This window comes from Rhododendron vialii, chromosome 2a (assembly GCF_030253575.1).
Source record: "Rhododendron vialii isolate Sample 1 chromosome 2a, ASM3025357v1".
Taxonomy (NCBI): domain Eukaryota; kingdom Viridiplantae; phylum Streptophyta; class Magnoliopsida; order Ericales; family Ericaceae; genus Rhododendron; species Rhododendron vialii.
The window spans coordinates 4,403,530-4,424,197 of record NC_080558.1 but is presented as its reverse complement, the minus strand read 5'-3'; the positions used below and the strand labels follow the sequence as shown (position 1 = coordinate 4,424,197).

Here is a 20,668-nt window from a genome sequence, read left to right as displayed (position 1 = left end):
TGATCTTAGTTATGGCCAACCGAACTTTTCAGCGCTCTAAAGTGCAAAAATAAAATTTGAGACCATTTATGAAATTTAAAAAATATATATATATATATATATATATATATATATATATATATATATATATATATATTAAGTAGATAAATTACCTTCCAAAAAATAATACAAATACTTAAAAAAATAATAGACCATTACAAGGTTTCAAAAGCATTACTTAAATACTGATATCACTATTCTCCAAAAATATGAACATTACGAGATTTTAAAAATATCACTTAAATATCACTCTTCTCTTTTAGCAGTAAAAGTACTCCTCCGTCTCAATTTAATTGTCCTTTTTGAGAGTCTGTGTCACTTTTCAATTAATTAATTATATCTCATAATTTATAATATTTTACGTGATTTGAAAAATATTGTATTATTAAAATTAATCAAGATCTATCAAATAAGATCCATATTTGATATAAAATTCATTACCGATTTACAAATATAACTAGTTTTTGAGCTGGTTAGAATAGAACTGGAGACAATTAAAGTGGGACAGATGGAGTATTACTTATTCCCGCATAATGAAGTTAACGAAAGTCCCTTCATATTTCAAAATATTTTCTAGCTTCACAGTATATCTTCTAGCAGTCATCATCTAAACAGTATAAACTATTCGCAAAAAATAAAAATAAAAACCCAAAACATAATCGCTTGCAGTGGCAACTTTAGGAATTATTCTTTACTAGTCATTCTTGAATTCAAAGTTCTATTGCTTTACCTAGATGAAGATTTTGGCAATGTTGAAGCTAAGGCAGTTGGAATGGGGAGGGGGGGAACAGGGCAAACTGATATTGAAGAGGTTCAACTCAATTCCAAGTATTTGGGAAAAGAGAAAAGGAAGGAAATGACCCCAGGAAGAGAGAGAAGAAACAAGAAAGATGCAATTTCTCTAGAAGATATCTTACGGTATAAGGAAATGCCTCAAAAAGTTGCTGCAAAGCATCTAAACGGTACGCTTAAATACACTTTTTGAAGGAATGAAAATCTCGATAGACATTTCTTTCAAAAGCTCCAGTAAAACTTTTCCGAGCTAAACATGCTCCAACCATGCTCTGTAAGGGAGCATCAACATGGTGACCTAAATTTTATAGTTTCCACATTTGATAGAGGACATATGTTGAGTTTCATAACTAAAAGAACTTTATAGTTCCCACATTTGATAGAGGACATATGTTGAGTTTCAATAAGTTATGGTGGGTTTTAATTGAGTTCGATCATGTTAAAAGAGGGTTTTGTTTTGAATACCTCATGATGCTTGACGATTTCCTAGTCCTAAAATTAAGGGTTGCCCCAAGCGTAGGGCGGAAACCGACGTAACATATATAATATCTGGTAAGTCCGGAATCGAATCCACAGAGACGGTGATGTGTGCTGACTAAAAACTCGAGTTGTTACTGATTAAACTGGCTTTTAGATAGCCACCCCTTTTCGTTATGATTGAGATTAATTAAAGCTTAAGGAAACAACTATTCTTTTCAAATAATTAAAAGGAGGTACGATCGTAGGGTTCATAGCACTCGTAACCAGTCCAGATTAAACTACTCGATTCGGTATTCTTAAAAACGTTCAATTTTACATTGAGAAAGATACCTCGCAAGATGCGAGACCCTGTGGTCGTCGTTTACCCATGCGCAGCGGAGAATGAGTTTTGGTCCCCCATTCCTCCGTTCACATGGGCTCCGACAATGCTCGGGTTCGTCTACGGGAAGTATTTTTCAACTCTAATTTTTTTTTTTATTGTTTGAAAATAGGAGCGGTGCCCGAACTGGTCACAGCGTGCTAATCACTCCGCGACCCTACCTATACAACTACTCACTCATTATTAAGCAAGAAACAAAAGAAACCCTAATTTGAAATATGCATCTATTACGCGAGATGAAAAATAAATAAAAGATCTAAATTAAACAAGAACCAACGAACAACTTTTATAAGGAACATAAATTAAAACGAGTTATCGGAGTACGAGTAATTAAATAAAGCTTTAAAAAACTTGAAGGAAAAAGGAAATAAAAAACTCAGAAGAAAACTTAATAATATTCTGAACAAAGAAATTTCCCGGAGACAGCCCCGTTCTTCGTCTTCTGAGTTGAACAGTGATCGGCTGTTCCCTGTACCTCTGTTTCTGCGTTTTTCCCCGTTTCAGAAGTCCTCCACAAAACCAAAACCTCCCGCTTTTATTATCGCTGTAGCCGACTAAAAAATAAGGGGAATTTTTAGGCCGGCCCTAAAAAGTAGGTTCGGACTTACTTTAGTCCTGACAAAAATATTCCTTCTTTATTTCAGTCCTTTTTTTTTACTTTTCATGCATTTTTACTATTTTGCCCATTCTTCTTAATTTTTTGTGTACATGTCCATTTTTAGTAAAATTTATATTTTTAGAATCAACTCTTGACACATATTATTTCGGACAAAAATACCCTTGGCTATGTGAACTGACTATGAGAACTGCCAATTCTCATAGCTAGTTAACATAATATTTCAGACAAAAATATCCCCACCAGTTCACATAGCCCAAGTTAACATATTATTTTAGACAAAAATACCCCTGAACTATGGCTATGAGAACTGGGGCTATGGGAGCTATATTTTTAGAATCAATTCCTGAATCATATTATTTCGGAGACAAATACCCTTGGCTATGTGAAATGGCTGTGAGAACTGCCGAGTCTCATAGTTAGTTCTATAAGAACCGCTCAGTACTCATATAGAACTTGTTACGTGAACTGAGCTATGAGAATTGGCTATGTGAACTGCCAATTCTCATAGTCAGTTCTATGAGAACTGCCAGTTTTCATAGTCAGTTCTATGAGAATTGGCTATGAGATGATTGTTCTTATAGAGAACTAGCTTTATGAACTGGTTATAAGAACTGAACTACGTGAACTAGCTATGTGAACTATGTAAAATAAACAGTTCTCATAAAAAATATATAGTTCTCATAGGAAATACACGGTTCTAATAGATAGTTTTCATGAATAATATACAGTTCTCATAAAAAATATGCAGTTCTCATAGAAAAATACACAGTTCTCATAGATAGTTTTCACATAAAATACAAAATTCTCATAGAAAAATACACAGTTCTCATAAATAGTTTTCAATTCTCATAGAAAATATACAATTCTCACAAACAGTGTTCACATAAAATATACAATTCTCATAGTCAGTTCTATGACAACTATGTATTTTAAGCTATCACTACAACAAATATGGGCTTTTATTGCATTAGGTTATAGCGTTTTTACATCTTTGCTATAAAAGAGGAGTAGTAATAGCGTTTCCTGTTCAGAAACAGGGGAACGCTCCCTCGGATCCTCCGCTCATAAAATTATAGCGTTTCATTAACATAGAACAGTGTTCCGCGAAAACCTTCGGGCGCGAAAATCTTGGGGCGCCAATCCTTTGCCGCCCAAAGTCACCAAAAATTTCAATCGCTCCATCAAAATCAGAGGCACCAGATCTCCCAATCACTTCGCTCGAACTGGAGCTTGATATCTCAAGCATTGCGAACTGATTTTGCTCGTTTATGGATCGATTTCTCGTGTCCTAGGGCTTCAATCGTGCACACCAGGTTTGTTTCCCTCTCTCTCTCTCTCTCTCTCTCTCTCTCTCTCCCTCTCCCTCTCCCATCAACCAGCAGATTATTGAACCATCGCACAGACCTAGCCACTTCGAAATTAGAGTGAGAAGCTTTTGATCATGTATGATTAAGCAAACCCAGCCACAAATCCGGACATTAGAGTGAGAGGCTTTCGGACATGCACAAACCTAGCTACTTTGAAAACGATTATCTTATATATACTGACATATATGTAATGCTAAGCATTTTTAGGGTTTGATTTTGGGAGTTTGTGATTTTACATTGTTTATTAGAAATTACGGGTTATTTTTTAGGGTCTATGTGCTTAAAAGTTTTACTTTGTATAAATCTTCATTTTATATACATAGGTTGTAGAGAACTGACCAGAATTTAGTTTAAATAATATGGTCTCCTACCCTAGGTGTTATGAAACAACTACAAAGAAAACGTTTGAAGAGGTCCACGGTTGTGTTTTAATGGCTGGGTTGTCGTTTCCCCAAATCGCTTGAGTTAATATTATATGCTTATCGATGTCAGTGTATAAATGGTCTGTTTTTGTTAGTTTATCCATTAACTTTTGTTTCTTTACTAATCTCCTAACCTTCATCATTCATCTGCTTCGTCATTGTGCATTTGGAGAAGAATCAAAGCCATATTCCGACATATTGCACTGGCAGAAGCAAACAATCAGTTTGGAAACTTCTCACCAGGTTTGATTTGATTTTTGCCTTTCATTCTTACTGAAATATAAGGTTCGGGCTTTACTTTTTCATGGTATCTATTTCGAGTTAAATGACGTCGTAGAGTTACTAGCGAATTTTGTACGAGAATGTGTGATTTGTTGGTTATGGTTGTCTTTATTTTATTAAATAGAATGTGAACTAGGGAGAAAACTCAAAGAAAAACTGATGAAGTCTTACTGATATACCTACAGCTTGGTTATTGAGATGAAGTGTTACTGATAATTGTTGCTGCTATATATGTCACTTGTTAACTGGTGCTAAACTTGGGCTGGCAATATTTTTTTGGAGTGACACAATAATAGGAACATATCCAGCACCACCAAACAATTAAACCAGCTTTACGGTTACATCTACTTTTTGAGGGGTTTGATAATTGAGGCTATAGAAATTTGGGCCTCTTTCAATTATGCCATGTCCTAGTTCCCTTTTGGAAGCTTTGTTTGGAAACACTCTCTTTTGTGCTTTCATTCTTCAACATTGGATTTTTAGTTTGGCCATGTAGAATAAAGATAGTGTCATCTCGATGTGTAGAAACCTCCGGTTCTATGACCAGTTTTCTGTTTTATTTTCGTCTTCTCCATTGTTATTATTTTCTTTCGCTCTTTCTTTGCTTTCTTTCCTTGGTCATAATGATGAAATTTTGCAAATGAAGCTGCATGTTAAGTATTGCAGTAGTATGTACATAGTGAACACTTGAAACTATTCTTAAATAATTCTTCTTCATATTGCAGAGTACAGATTAACTATGGGGTATTTTATATCAGTCTATGTACAGATAACCATGTTTCTGGGTAGTTAGTGAGGATGTCGGACAGTAACATAAAGTTGGGAGAAGATGTAATAAGTCAGTAACGTAAAGTTGCATAAGGCAAGGCAATGAAAAATTGAAAGGAACAACCACTTCCTTCTAGTACCAACACTTCACATGTTTCTGCAACCCCTTGTCCTCGTCATGTCGACCGTCCATCTACTCCTCTCTTGGTCTACATATTTCACTAAAAATGTTCCTCTTTTTTGTGTTTCCAAATTGACTCTTCTGCTTTGCAAAAACATCTTTATGAATGAGGTATGGCTATTCTATGTGGTTCACAAGGCACAAGCTGTGGACAAAAACAATTTGCATTGGTGGTCCTTATTCGTGAGTGGATTATATGAACACCCATGCCAACTCTAGGGACATCACAAAACACCGGACAAACTCTTTAGACCCTACCCCAAACATATAAATCACTCTCAAGCAGAAAAGCTTTGTCTATTTCAAGAGTAACGAATCTGATGGTTGGATGCAAGTGGCATTTCATTGTCACTCTTCTTTTTAATATGCCTCTCAGTACGTTCGTACCTGGCAGGAATTAAACGAACCGTGTAGAAGTTGGAAAAGGTCCCTGTACAAATGGTGGTGTTTTCACAGGAAAAAAGAACATCTAAAGGACAATTTTGAATTCTTATTGAATCTGATTAGTTCAAGTAGGGAGATTAAAAACCTTGTTAATTGTATTGGAAAGAGAATGCTCTACTAGATTTTCTAGCAAGTTCCAATGACAGTACTCCTAAGGTCCAAGTCACTTTAGCAAGATTCTTGTGCCTGTAATTTAGACTTTTACATTCCTGGTGTGCATTTTCCAATTGTTTGTGTTTTCTGCTTCTCAAGTTTCCTTTCGTCTATTGAAATAGATTTCGATTCTTCTTTTTCGATCCGTTATTTGTCTTCACTCTTCGAGCATGTTATATTTTTTGTTGCCTAACCACCTGTTTGATTAGGACCAAAGATGACTATATCGTACATAATAGTCTATTATTAGTAGTTGTTAAAGTAAGACTAAAATCTTGGAATAACACTTGGGAATTGGGAGTTTCAAGTTTTCAACCAGTAAGTGAAGTGACATAAAGGGCATTCTGAAGTCTAGAAAGCTTAAACAAGGAATGTGTGAAAAGATAAGGAATCCCTTAAAGGATAGAAAACGAAAAAAGGAAGAGATGGCAACATTGGGAAAGCTGCTAGGCAAGTTAGAGGGAGGGGGGAGAAATTGACTTTTTCAAATAATTGAAAGGGAAATGTCGGGTTGTTAATGGATTTCTGAATCTAGAGTACCTTGTCATTGGACAGCTTTAGAAAAACCAAAAAGAAAAAGTCCCTTTTGTGCATGTGGTGTCCATGCTATCTTAGAGCCATGAATAGAATCTTGATGATAAAACACTAACCTGTTGACACTGTTGGGAAAAGGGTTGCGGACCACCAACCCAAATGATGTGCTGATTGCTGGGAAAGAACAAAATCACTAAATTTAGGAGCAGAAACATTCCAGTAAGCTTACAACTGTTAGCTATATGAGAGTGGGTGGAAACTAAAACTTCTTTGGTCAGATAGACATTTTCTCCTCGATCATAAATGTTTTAACGATTTTTGGTGTAGGTATTCAAGCCATAGAATTTTTTATTTTTTATTTTTTTTAGGGGGGGTGTAAATGTCAAGCCATAGAATTTTATCTCTGCAAAAAATATTTTTGATAACTTGGGGTGTCTGGGCCACCTTATACACACCTTGACTAGTATTATGTGCTTGGGTTTAAGTTAGCTTCTCCATAGAAAATAAAAAAAGCCTGGGAGGACTTGCTTTACTTGAATCTGCACTGTGGGAATCTGTATTCAATCTGTTTCAGTTGCTTGAACTGCATTGAACCTGTTTTTGAACTGCATTGACTCTATTTCAGTTGCTTGAATCTGCCCTGAATCTGTTTCACTTGCTTTGGACAGCTTTGGCACTAACAGTTTTTTACTTTGACTGTGTTCTGAACCTGAATCTGCTGTAAGTTGTGCTTCATTCACTTTAGTTTGAATGTGTTTTGAGAGTGTTCTTTTTGTTTAGCATTCACTTTCACACTTTGGCATTCACATTCACTTTTTACTCTGAATTCCATTAACTTTTTGGGATGCCATGTTTCAGCCACATTAGTCTAAATCACATTCACATTTTCTGGTAAAGAATTCAAGCCTGCAACCCATTTTTAAACCTCATTAATTGACTAGAGGAAATCCAGTACATTGAATTCGTTTTGTTGTGTTCGGGAATTTGGGCTTTGCTTTGTTTGGTCTTTTTTGTGATATTATGGTTTGTAACTTTTGGTATGTTGTACTAAAGGCACCTCCCAGGATCTTTTGGTTTGTATCTTGCCATTGTGCCTTAATTTGGTGTTCATATTATACTTGGATATTCGTTTAGTTAATTTCTGGTTGCTGCTATGTTACTGGTGCAGATTGGTTTTGTTTTTTCTGTTAACTTGTTTCTTTTATGTATTCAGTAACATGTATATCCAGCCGAGGCACTTGTCCAAAATGTTGACAAGCTATGAAAGGTTAAAGCAAAAAAAAATGGATCAAAACTTAGTACAATTGAAGGCTGCTGGAGTCAAGAATGTGCCAAAGTTTTTGTTGGGCTTAAATCAAAGTGCCAACATTAAAGTTAATGATAAGGAAGAAGTTGACATTGGGCGTGCAGTCGATGGTGATGAAGACGTCGTACTATTTGATGGTGAAGAAAGGTTGTGTTCTAATAATGACAATGATGATCCTTCGGGGTCTATAACAAATGAGGTGATGTTTCTATAGGATGTATAGTATACTCTTTGATAGATTAATGTACTTCTACATTTTTTATATATACGTGCTCTTTTTATAATTTACATGCTCATTACAACGTTGCCCACTCCCCTTCATTCATGCATTGCTTTTTTCATATTTTCAGGTGAATGGTACAGGTCCAAGAAATAAAAAGGATTGTTCTAGTGCACAACCTCTGAGAAAATCACAAAGAACTCAAGAATAGGGTGGCAGTACCCAAGGAGCAACCCAAGCTCAGCAGCTTCCCACATCACGTACTGAACAACCTGACATGTTTTGCAGCCCACATACGGTTGTTGGTTGTGTGGGTGAGAAACAATATTTTGAGTTTATTTCTTGTTTGTTTACTTTTTTTTATTTAATGTTTTACAAGTACATTCATATCCAATGCTAAACTCAACAGAAACTCTTGCAAGCCCTTCAAGAACGTCACAAAATCTCAAGCGCAAAAGAGGCCCAACCAAGCTGAAAACCATTGCTATAGATGGAAGTAGTCGGATTGAAGTTAAGTTTGATGGGAATGGTGAACCAATAGGTGAGGGATCAGTCAAGTTGTCTTCTTTCTTGGGACCTCTAGTTCGAGAGATTGTACCATATACACTAAAGGATTGGCGAAAGCTTCCTTCGGCAATGGCAGAAATCTTATGGCAATCTATTAAGGTATGTCATAGTGCCCAACTATTATAATGCTTTTAGTTACACGATAATAGAATTTCAACTCTCTTTTTTCATATCTTGACTGATCCAATCTTCATGAAGAAGGGCATAGAGTTACATGATAGAATCTCATGACTTCAACTCTTTTTTTTCCTTAAGTTACTCTTGTGGAAGTAAAAATTATAGAATTTCATGCAAGCTACATTCAAAATTTCAGGTAAGATTCAATCTTCATGAAGAATGGCATAGACAAATGGTTTTCCGGAGAATGAATGAAGATTGGAGAGCCTCAAAGTCAATATTAGTAAAAAAAATAAGAAACGCTTCGAATGAGGAAGAAAGGCTAAAGCTACAGCCTGATAACGTCAAATCGCTACATGATTGAAAGGATTTTGTGAAGGAAAAGACTAGTAAAGAATTCAAGGTATGTGCACCCTGTTCATCCCACTCCACCACTTGATTCCTGAAAATGCTGCCGGAATGAACTCTTGTTTTGTTCAGATGATCTCGCTAGTTTCAGCGTACAAAATATCTTGTATCTACTTTGTTTAGATGAACTACTAAAACGGTTTTAGCATTTTACTTTGTTTAGATGAACTACTAAAACGGTTGTAGCTGAAAATGCTGCTTTCTTGCTTATACTTTGTATCAATCTCCACAGACGAACACTGATCAACTACTAATAAAGAGTGGTTTTGCAAATCGAGTATGGAATCTGATTTTTTAGAAGTACTTCTTAAATAAGCATACTTAGGTCTTGTTTCCCTACCCTCTTTGATTGTCACTTCTTTTCATGCCAGCACACCACAATCACCACCTATCCTAGCTGAACGGACACGATACGTATGGAGAGTATCTGAGAGTATCGGTATCTGTATCGAATACCGATACGTGGTACAGAGGCCAAAATAGAGTATTCATGCTTTAGAGGCAGCTTGAGCATTAAATTCAGACTCATTCGTTATTTGTGTGTTCTACTTGTTATATATATTTACAGTCTCATTGGTCATTTACAATGATTTTTTATTATGCAATTTTTAGGATGATATGGAAAAAATTGAACATGATACACCAAGCTCACCTTCGAATAATCTGAAAAAAGATGCTCTTTCTAATGGAAATGTTTAGTAGAAATTGTTATGACTCCATCAAATTGAAATGTTTGCTTCTACCATATGTAGGTTTATGGGTTGATAAAGAAGTGTTGTTGTGACTTTTTACTGAAGATGTAGGTATGATCTTGCTAGTGTGATGGCTGTCATTATCGCTTGGTTGGTTGAAGCTTTTTTGTTGATACTTATGGGATGGATAGATTTTGGAAGGACTGTTTTGGTTGAAGCCTTTTTATTAATATTTCGGTGTCGAGGTTTGAACTCCACTTTTGGGATACATAGATGTTTTGGAAGGCTTTTTTGTTGATATTTGGTAACAAGGCTTGTACTCCACTTTCGGGATACACGGATATTTTGGAAGGCCTTTTTGTTGATATTTGGTGACAAGGCTTGTATATACTAGTAGATAGAAATGTTGGAAGGACATTTAGTATATTGAATTTCTTTTGTAATGGTAATCGCTTTGATGTTTGGAAATATTTTGTTGGTTTTGTATGCAATATTGTGACATATATTGTCAAGGAAGTCATTGGAGCCGCCATCTTCTTTTTTTAAGCATTGTATGAACTTATTATGTGGATTGCTATTCAGGTTGGATTGTAGGTTGTATAGTCAAGAAACTTGCTAAAAGTCAATTGGAATATTAGGTCGAAAATGTTGTGAAAAATTTACAATGGACAGCAAGGCAAAAATTTATGGTGAATAATAGAAAACCTAATGTTGTGGAAAATTTTCAACTTATAGCGTTCTTTAAATGCTGTGGGAAATTCTAAATGTATAGCGTTTCAAAGGTGCTATAGAAATTTTACAATATATAGCGTTTTAAAAATGGTATAGAAATTTTACAATCTATAGCGTTCTAAAAATGCTATAAAAAGTCTACAAATCTATAGCGTTCTAAAAATCTTGTTAAAAGTCTACCATTCTATAGCGTTTCAAAAACCCTGTTGAAAGTCTACCATACTATAGCGTTTCAAAAACCCTGTTGAAAGTCTACCATACTATAGGGTTTTAAAAACGCTGTCTAAAGGCTACCATACTATAGCGTTTTAAAAACGCTGTCGAAGGTTCAAGACTTTTAACAACATCGGCTAATACAGCGTTCGGAAAAACGCTATGTATATGATTTAATAGCGTTTTACGAACGCTATAAAATCTAATTTTTCTTGTAGTGTATGAGCCACTATGAAAATTGTGTATTTTAAACTATGAGAACTGACTATGTGAATTGTCAATTCTCATAGTCAGTTCTATGAGAACTGTCAGTTTTCATAGTGACTATCAGAAGTGACTATGTGAATTAAGTTATGAGAATTGGCTATGAGAAGAATTGGTTATGAGAATTGGCAATGAAAAGTGAATTAAGTTATGAGAACTAGCTATGTGAACTGTCAATTTTCGTAATCAGTTCTATGAGAACTGTCGGTTTTCATAGTCAATTCTTTGAGAAATGGCTATGAGAAATGACTGTTCTCATAGAGAACTAGTTTTGTGAACTGGTTTTGAGAACTGAACTATGAGAACTGAAAAATACACAGATCACATAGTTTACATAGTCTTACCATATATTAAAATAAACAGTTCTCATAAAAAATACGTAGTTCTCATACAAAAATACACAGTTCTCATAGACAGTTTTCGCATAAAATACACAATTCTCATAGAAAAATACACAGTTCTCATAGAAAATATACAATTCTAGCTCATAGAAAGTTTTCACATAAAATACACAATTCTCATAGTCAGTTCTATGACAACTGTGTATTTTAAGCTATTAGCCACTATGAGAACTATGTATTTTAAGCTATGAAAACTGCCAATTCTTATAGTTAATTCTATGAGAACTGTTAGTTTTCATAGTCAATTCTATGGGAATTGGCTATGAGAAGTGACTATTCTCATAGAGAACTAGTTTTGTGAATTGATTTTGAGAACTGGACTATGAGAACTTAAAAATACACAGTTCACATAATTCACATAGTCTTATCACATACTAAAATAAACAGTTCTCATAGAAAATATATAGTTCTCATAGAAAAATACGCAGTTTTCATAGATAGTTCACATGAACAACACACAGTTTTTTCATAGAAAAATACACAATTTTTATAAAAAAAATACACAGACGAACAAAAATTGAACAAAAAAAAAAGGTAATCAAAATCAAATATGGGAGATTAAAATACATAAATCTAACATTTAACAAAAAAATCTAAAAAAAAATCGGAAAGGTGAAAACAGATCATTGAACAATTTACACATGTGCACACAACTACTTCTTTCTAGATTCCACCATTAAACTACAAAAAGAATGCATAACTACACCATTTGTTCCACTGCCGAACAGATCTGAAAACTCTAGGAGTTTAACTTCACGGAATTTCTGGAAACAGATCTTGGAATTTCTGTTGGGTTTGATCAAGAAGAAGAGTTTAACTTCACAGTGTCCCCTTGGTGATCATGATCTCATCGAGAGCAGCGAAGGAGAAATAGTCAGCGTCGGAGAGAGCGGCGGTGGTGGCGCGACGGCGAAGGCGAAGGCGGTGGAAGTCTTCGTTGTCATTAACCACTGATCCTCCTCCTTCGTCGAAATCTTCTTCGTCATTCTCGTCTAACTCATCGTCGTCGACCTCGCCAATGGAGGATTCATAGAGAACTTGTGAGCTGGTGCTTTACGACTGCCTACGGTGGTGAAGATTGATGATGGATGAACAACGAAGAGAGAGAGAGAGAGAGAGAGAGAGATATATATATATATATATATATATATATATATATATATGAATCGTCTGAATTGTAGGAGCAGTTTATTTTGTTTGTTGGGATCTGGGGCAAAAACGTCCACATGCAACATAACCGAGCCATCCAGCTTCGGGAAAATATTTTAGGGTTGGGATCAAACCAAACCTAAAAAAAGGACCGGCCTCTAATTTACTAAAAAAACAATAACCCTCGAGGGCCGGAATTGGCTTAGCCTAATTCCTTTACTTGGCCCAACCAGCTAGTCAAATACATAAGCATTGGGCCCACCCAATTGAATTGCAAATTCAGTAGTCTTGCCCATGGACTAATTAAGTTCAGTGCCAAACTCTTGACCCATATTGACTTCCAAATGGACCAACTTGAAACACCGTTTAATATTCTAACTTTGTACTTTTTGTATCAAACCCTCCAACTACCTACATGATGTATAATACGTGAAGGCCTAATTTTATGATCAGTTGGACCAAGTCAAGCTCCAGAAGTCCAAATGGTGTTTAATTTCAGATTACCTAATTTGGCAAAGTTCGGACGAGCTCGGAATAGCCCCAAACTTGATGGGCTGACTTATTTTCGCGCTCCGATCAATACTCACCGATGGTGCTTTTCGGCCGAATTCCTTCATTTAGGCCTTCAATTGCGTTATTTTGCCATTTTAGGAAAAATTTGTTTCGTTAAAAACTCTTAGACTGTAATTCCTTTTAAGTTGATTCGTTTTGGGAAAGTTTTGTTTTTCTTTCCCGTTTTCTGTTTTAGAAATTCTGGGACTTTTTATTTTCCAAATTTATTTTTAGAGTTTTAGGGTTTCGGCCTATATAAGGGCTTGTAACATATAGCTTATGCAATTTTTTATCAATAATACTATAGAGATTCTCTCTTTCTTTCTTGTGCGTAAGATTTGCTCGTCACGACGAGTTGTCTATCTCGTCGCGACGAGATAAACAAAACTTTCCCAAAAAGAATCAAATTAAAAGGAATTACGGTCTAAGAGTTATTAACGAAACAAATCTTTCCTAAAACGGCAAAATAACGCAATTGAATGCCTAAATGAAGGAATTAGGCCGAAAAGCACCATCGATCATCAACTTAGGATTAATGTGTATTGATCGGAACGCGAAATAAGTCAGCCCACCAAGTTTGGGCCTATTCCGAGCTCGTCCAAATTTTGCCAAATTGGGTAATCTGAAATTAAACACCGTTTGGGCTTCCGGGGCTTGACTCGGTCCAACTGATCATGAAATTAGGCCTCCACGTGTTCTACATTACTACAACACAAAAATTAAGCATTAAATTCCGAGTAACAATATTAAAAAGACTTAGCAAAGATAAATTAGAGGACGCTTATGTGAACATTTATGTGCCTATGACATGATATCTCAAGATGAAATGAACCGTGATTCAAAACTTTAACCGAATCATAGTCAAATGGTTTGAATTGGTCCAGTTCGTCGTTATTGTCATGGATAGGATGGATATAGGTTTGGGTTTTCGAAATATTCAATATGTATCCATTGATTTGGTTTCTAGTTTAGCTTACACAACGGATTAACTGGCAATGTTCACCCTGGAAAATGGAGATTCAATCTCCATTTATATGAGAAACGTATAGAACCTAGTCTATGTAATTCTAATCTATCTAAAATACAGGTACAATTAAAAAGTGTGGTAAGTTCCTTTTTCTATCAAGTGTACGTAGTAATAACTTTGAAATCAATATCGATATCCCATATACATCTCAGAAGGGAATTTGAGTCGAAAAAATGAAAGGATGGAATCTTTAAAAGGTAGGTAGGCGCCGGATGTGACTAAATTTTGAAGTCTGCAAAATGAAGATGTAGAGTGGAGTTACTAAGTAGAAGAATTTAGAGCTTTTGGCTTCCTCATTTTTGCAGTTAGCCGATCCACATTGAAGCGAGCTTGTCGAGGGCATGGCATCCCCAGTTGGCCACCTTGCGGGGAACACAATCAATCTCGCCCCAACGAATCTCCCGCGGTTGTTGATAAAGTGCAAATCCCAAAACTGAATTCTGTTACGCTTCTACCTTCTAATCAAGTCTCAGCTACCATTGGCACAAAAAGTGTGATTGTGAAGGCAAGATTTAGTACAGTTACGATGAAGTTTCAGTTGTCTTGGCCATGGAGAATGGAAGAGCTGAAACAACAAGTGGAAAAGAGGCTGGGACACAAGGCTGAAAATTATTACATTTGCTACAAAGATCAGGACAATGATGATGATCTTTTAATAGCTTGTGATGAGGATTTACAGGATCATATCTCTGGTTCTAGCCTACCTGGCACCAACTTGATTGAGGTATTTCTTAAGCCAAAGTAGCTGATGAATCTCGTGTTGACCAACTTATTTTTCTTCAACTATATTAAGCGTTTAGTATTTACCTCTCTAATTTTCTTTCAACTGCATGTATTAATAATCTTGGTACTTAAAACCTTTACTTTATTATAATTAAGTGTTTAGTTATAACGTTTCCAGATGCAATATTTGCATATGAGATGTACTGCATTTAGAGATTCTCCAATAACTTGGTTTTTGAGTTGCTTTTAAGTTTAGCGCTTCGAAAGGAGTATGTTGTCGGCTGCGTCCTCGATCCGATTATGGCTTTTGAATTTTTCCAGTTTTGTTTTAGCTTTGTTTGGGTTGAAGACTAGCAAGGGAGAAATGGAGAGGGAACAACAATGCTAGAGATGCTTTGTCTTGTAATGCTCCACACTCACATAGTTCATCGATCCCATTGAAACGTATGATGTGGGATCAAATGTTGTGTATGAGTATGGTGCATTTTCGACCCTGTTCGAGAGGGAAAGCACACAAGGACCGCAAACTTAATACGAAGAAGGCAAATGAAACTCAAATACTCAAACCAATAACAGAAACAAATCTCTGACAGAAACTTCCCTCTATACATACAATTGAATTTTAACCATCCAGATGCTAGAAATAGCACATCCCAAATGAATAAGAAGAGAAATTTTTCGGTGCCAGGGACGTTATATCTTACGTACGTGGTACCCGCTTGATACATCCAGGCCGTCTAATAAGCTTTTGGATGGCTCGGATTGAAACCCCCTCTCTCCTCTTACCCTAACACTTTCTCTCTCCTTTTTCTCTCTCCAAATTCTAGCCATTCAAAAATATAATGGACGGCTCAGATACACCGAGCAAACATGTCATGATACCCACCCGGCACTGGAAAATTTTCCAAATAAGAAAATTGCAGAAGAGTTCATTTGAACTCATGAACTTTTAGTAACTTTTGGTGACTTTTCATTGAGTTCGTTTGTAAAAAGGGTTTTGTTTTGAGCATTTGATGCAGCTTTTTGAGTGGCGTAACGGATTTGTATGTATGATATGATTGATATCTCAATTCGAATCGAACCGTGGTTCAAAACTAGAATGGAACCGTAGTCAAATGATTTAGATCGGTACGGTTCATCACTTTCATGATTGATTTTGTTCCCAAAAAAGGGCCGTTCCAGTTTCCCTTCTTTTTCCAAAAGTTCTTTTTCTTCAATTTTCAAACTCAAATATAATGAAAATGAAAAATAATTTTTTAATTTTTTTTGCGTCGTATAAAAGATCCCGATGAAATCTATCAAACAAGATCCATATTGATAGGAAAATTATTTACGTAAACACATAATTTTTGAGCTTGAAATTACCTTCTTTTTCCAAAACTTACTTTTTCTTAAAACTGGAACGGCTCCTATGGTATCTCAACTTGAAGTGAACCACTGTTCAAAACTGGAATGGAACCATAGTCAGATGGTTTGGATCGGTTCGATTTGTCATTCTAATCATAGATAGGTTTGGTTCTCGAAATATTAAATTTGTACGAGTTGGCTTGGTTCTTAACTATATAATCCGGCCCACGTTCACCCGGGAAAATGGAGATTCAATCATCCTTTATATAATGTGTATAACCAAGTCTATGTAGTTTAGCTTATCTCCATTTATACAATCTCTTTGCATTTTTTTTAAGTAAATTCTTCAATAAGTCATCGTAATTTAACTATAACCAAGTTCTCATTCTTAATTGAGATTATAGACAATTCAGTTAATCTCACTTGTGACATGGTAGTCCGAATATAAATTTTTATCAACTTCAACTTAGGAAAACTCATCTCCTCTGAAATAAATGTAGCTAGTGTAGTCAATAAAATTCGATAAGCAACCCATACCATTTGAAAACCACCATCTTCCAAACAAGACCTTATAAAATCAAGGACGTTAATCGATTTTATTAGTTCTCTCAATAATATTGTATTCAAATGTCTAAACTCTTGGAATAACTCATCGCTATAAATTTTGGGTGTAAATTATACAAACCCAAATTTTTATTTTTATTTTTTGGTGTAAATTACATACCCACTGATTCGTATTAGAACATGTTATATGGTGGAGCAAAATTTTGTATCATCAAAGTTTTGATCAATCTGCAATAAATTTTGTATCATCAAAGTTAATGTTAATTTATGTGTACTGGTACGATACATAAGATGACAAAAAAGATACACACATACTTATCCCGTTGCTTTCACCCATTATCTAATAATACAATACAATTGCAATAAGCTTAACTCAAACTTCCAAATAACCAGTCAACTACTTGTAAGGAGTGATTCTATTACCTGGAATACTGGCGTTCCACTTCCATCATTCGGTTCACCCCCGCTCCGTTCTCCTCAGCTGCATTGTCACCTCTCTGTCACGTCTGCTGCATATGCATTACCAATCTACTAGCAAGGAGTGATTCAACTTCTAGTAACGATACACATACGTATTGTGGTTTGACAACCTTGCTTTCAACCATTATCGATTTTGGTACATGCCAAATAAAATTAATTCAAACTAACCAGTGAACTGCTAGTATAAGGAGTGATTCTATTACCTGGAATAATAGCCAGTTGCGCTCCACCATCATCGCCATCTCTTCCCTCAATCAGCTCACCCTCGGCTGCATTGTCACATTTCTCCGTTCCTTCAGCCGCGTATACATTATCATTCTTCTCGTGCCCACCCTCTATCTCAACACTCTCCACTCTCTCTCCACCCTCTACAAAGCTCTCAACCTGAAACCTTTATTTGATCTCCCTTCACACCTTTCACGTCTCTCTCTTCCTCAACTGCTCCCTCCTTTACCTTCGGTCCGAACCCAGGATTCGCGTCAACAAATTCTTGCTTGATTTTCCCGACGCCAGTCACCGCCTGTTCGCCTTCTCCGTCGTTGACCGCAGCAGACACCCCTTCTCCTTGATTGTTACAAGTACTGTCCTCCGTGGTGGCTTCCAATGCTTCGCCTTTGATTTCTAATTCTACGTTGTTGTTCTGATCGACTGTAGTCGAAGAGAAAGAGGTACGGCTGATCGGGGGAAGAGAGGGGTGGAGGAGAACGGTTTCTCTGGAACAGGAATCCACTTGACAACCCACCCAATTGCCCAAGAAACTGAAGCAAACCCAACACAGACTCCTCACTACCACCAATTCAACCTCTCCGTACCCGCAACTTTCTTCAGAAACTCCACCACCACCACCTGAACTGCAATCGTCACCCCAATAATCACCAAAAACAAGTGATTCTTGTGAATTCCCTCAAACACATTCTTGTTCTCGAGCTTCCACATGAAGAAAACATTGAACACTTGACACTGTACGAGAACATTCAAAATCAGAGTGTCATTGACATTCGCACTCACCTTCAAAATTTCTTCACCCTTGAATTGTAAGGTGAGCAGGACAGCTATTTGATATAACGCTTGAGAGAGTAAGTTTCTCCACATAACGTTGGTTATGAGTTGCTTTGTTCGACCCACCGGTGGATTTTCCATTAGCTCCTTTGTGGGTTTTTCAGTGGCTAACGCTAAAGCACCAGATGTGTTAATAATCAAGTTGACCCATACCAATTCGACGGCTGAAAGTGGGACCTCTCCGGTTGAAACCGACACAACAAAGTTTATGGCAAGGGTAGCAACAGTCAGAGTGAGCTGCAACTGAATGAATTTCTGAACGTTGGTACAAACACACCTCCCCCACCTTAAAACAGTGGCCACAGACCCGAAGCTGTCATCCAAAATGTTGATGTCAGAGCACTCTTTTGCCACTTCGGTCCCCTGTCCCATCAAAAGGCCTATATCGGCTTCTTTTAGTGCTGGCACGTCGTTGGTTCCATCTCCGATGACCGCCACCACGTGGTCTTTTTGCTTCAAGCATTTTACCATTAGGAGTTTGTCGCATGAAGAGGCCCTTGCCATCACACTGATATTGTTGACTTTCTCCATTCGTTCCTCTGGCGTGTAGTTTCTGAATTGCTCCCCCAAAACCACTGCTCGGCTTTCCATGTCCTGATTAGGCTTGAGTATCCCACATTCGGGTGCTATAACTCTAACCGTGAAAATATTGTCGCCCGTGACCATTTTCACGTTCACTCCTGCATATTGAAACTCTTGCACGGCTTCTTTCACACCCGGATGACATGCATCCACCAAACCCACTAACCCCAAAAGGGTCAAGCAGTTTTCTTCTATTTGGTTTTTTCCCTCTTCATTTTCTTCTTCTGGAACTTGCTTGTGCCGTTGTGCGCGAAAGCGATGCATCGCAAGCTACTAGCTGCCATCACTTGAATTATACCATCAAATTTATTCCTTTCATCATCATCCAAAACCTTGATGGTTCCAGAGACATCGTAGTAATTCGAGCACATAGCCAGTACCATCTCTGCTCCACCTTTGATGTGCAAGTTAATCGTATTTTGCTCTTTATTCCTCATCAAAACACCACTTCTTTTCTTTGTTGAGTTAAACGCTTCAACATGGAGAATCTCATCACTTTGCTTAAGTCCCTCCATATCCCGGTTCAGTTCTGAAACAGCCCAAGACAGGATCGCCTTCTCCGTAGGGCTTCCAGAGAACTCAAACTTGGCCGCTGAAGCAGACATATTAACAGAACCAGTTGTATTCAAACCAATACCCTGGTGGAGTAGTTCAACAAAACTGGTTGCAACAGAAGAGATCCCTTTTTCCTCAATACAATCTTGGCCTTACCAGAACGTTGTCACCTTCATCTGGTAAAGTGTGAGTGTTCCAGTTTTGTCAGTACAAATAGTGGTGGCGAAACCCATTGTTTCGCAAGCAGAGAGCTTGCCAACCATGGCGTGATCACTCATGATTCGTTTCATCGAATGAGCCAGAGAGAGAGTCACAGCCACCGGTAACCCTCCTGGTATTGCATCGACTAGTATAGTTACTGGAGCAGCTATGATATCGAAGACAAAATTTAGGATGTCGTAGGCTTTGGTTTTGCTGCCGTTGTACTCTGCGTTCCCGTTCATGTCCTTTTGGTTTCCGGTGAAGTATCGGATCAATAAGACGACTTGGACTAAGAATGCGACAGATAAAACTGTTAACCAACCCAGTGCACAGCTCAGCTCAAGCCACTGCTCAAGCCGAAGCTGAGCCATCTGAGAACAGCTCAGAGTTATGCTCCACTAATAAAGTTAGTTAGCGATTAGTCAGTTAGTTAGCAATTAGTCAGTTTGTTAGTAGTTGCTTAGCTGTCATGCAAGTTGTTAGAGAGTGGTAGTGGTAGTTAATCTCTTGTATTAGGCTTGATATAAATACTTGTAATCCCTCTCTTTTCTGTAATCAAGATCATTTGCAGAGAAATAAAAATTCGTTCCGTTTCTGTAAAGTTGTTATGGTATCAAAGCCCTAGAAGGCGAAAGCCCTTGTTTCTGGTGGAAGATCTGCTCTTTCTCCTCGATTTGCTTCTGATTCTTCGTCAACATCCATGGCGCCGTCAACAGCTGAGTCTATTCCTCCCTCTCTTACTTTTCTTATCGCGAATTTCCAGTCTTTCATCACCATAAAACTTGATTCCTCAAATTACTTCGCGTGGAAATCACAAATTGAGAACGCGTTGAACGCAAATAGTTTGTTTTCTTATCTTGATGGTTCCATTGTGGTTCCTCCATCTGAGATTCAAGATACCTCAGCGAACAAATCTTCAAATCCAGAATTTGTTTTGTGGCAAACTGTAGATCGAATGCTTTTGTCATGTGTAATGGCCACTCTTACACCTTCTATTCTTCCACATGTGGTTGGATCTACTCGTACTTCTCAAGTTTGGGCGAAACTTG

At 37.0% G+C, this 20,668-nt stretch overlaps 2 protein-coding genes and 1 pseudogene across 3 annotated transcripts; 2 read left to right on the top strand and 1 right to left on the bottom strand.

Annotated features, from left to right (window-relative positions):
• The first annotated feature begins 556 nt into the window (after nt 1-556).
• LOC131315542 (uncharacterized) lies at nt 557-14,972 on the top strand. The gene is made up of 2 exons (XM_058344654.1): nt 557-1,001; nt 14,414-14,972. The coding sequence occupies exons 1-2, from the start codon at nt 812-814 to the stop codon at nt 14,851-14,853; spliced, it is 630 nt and encodes a 209-aa protein (XP_058200637.1). The 5' UTR covers nt 557-811; the 3' UTR covers nt 14,854-14,972.
• Nucleotides 3,247-10,317, top strand: LOC131315545 (uncharacterized). Of its 2 annotated transcripts, XR_009196808.1 has the most exons (7): nt 3,247-3,622; nt 4,274-4,341; nt 7,674-7,965; nt 8,117-8,300; nt 8,396-8,652; nt 8,867-9,073; nt 9,831-10,317. XR_009196808.1 is itself a non-coding variant. In XM_058344657.1 (2 exons), the coding sequence occupies exons 1-2, from the start codon at nt 7,678-7,680 to the stop codon at nt 9,879-9,881; spliced, it is 339 nt and encodes a 112-aa protein (XP_058200640.1). In that variant the 5' UTR covers nt 7,533-7,677; the 3' UTR covers nt 9,882-10,317. The 2 variants fall into 2 exon arrangements, 1 of the variants encoding a protein (XP_058200640.1); XM_058344657.1 differs by lacking the exons at nt 3,247-3,622; nt 4,274-4,341; nt 8,117-8,300; nt 8,396-8,652; nt 8,867-9,073 and having other exon boundaries at nt 7,533-7,965.
• Nucleotides 14,973-17,431: 2,459 nt separating the features above from the next.
• Nucleotides 17,432-19,990, bottom strand: LOC131316981 (putative calcium-transporting ATPase 13, plasma membrane-type; annotated as a pseudogene).
• Between the last annotated feature and the right edge of the window lie 678 nt (nt 19,991-20,668).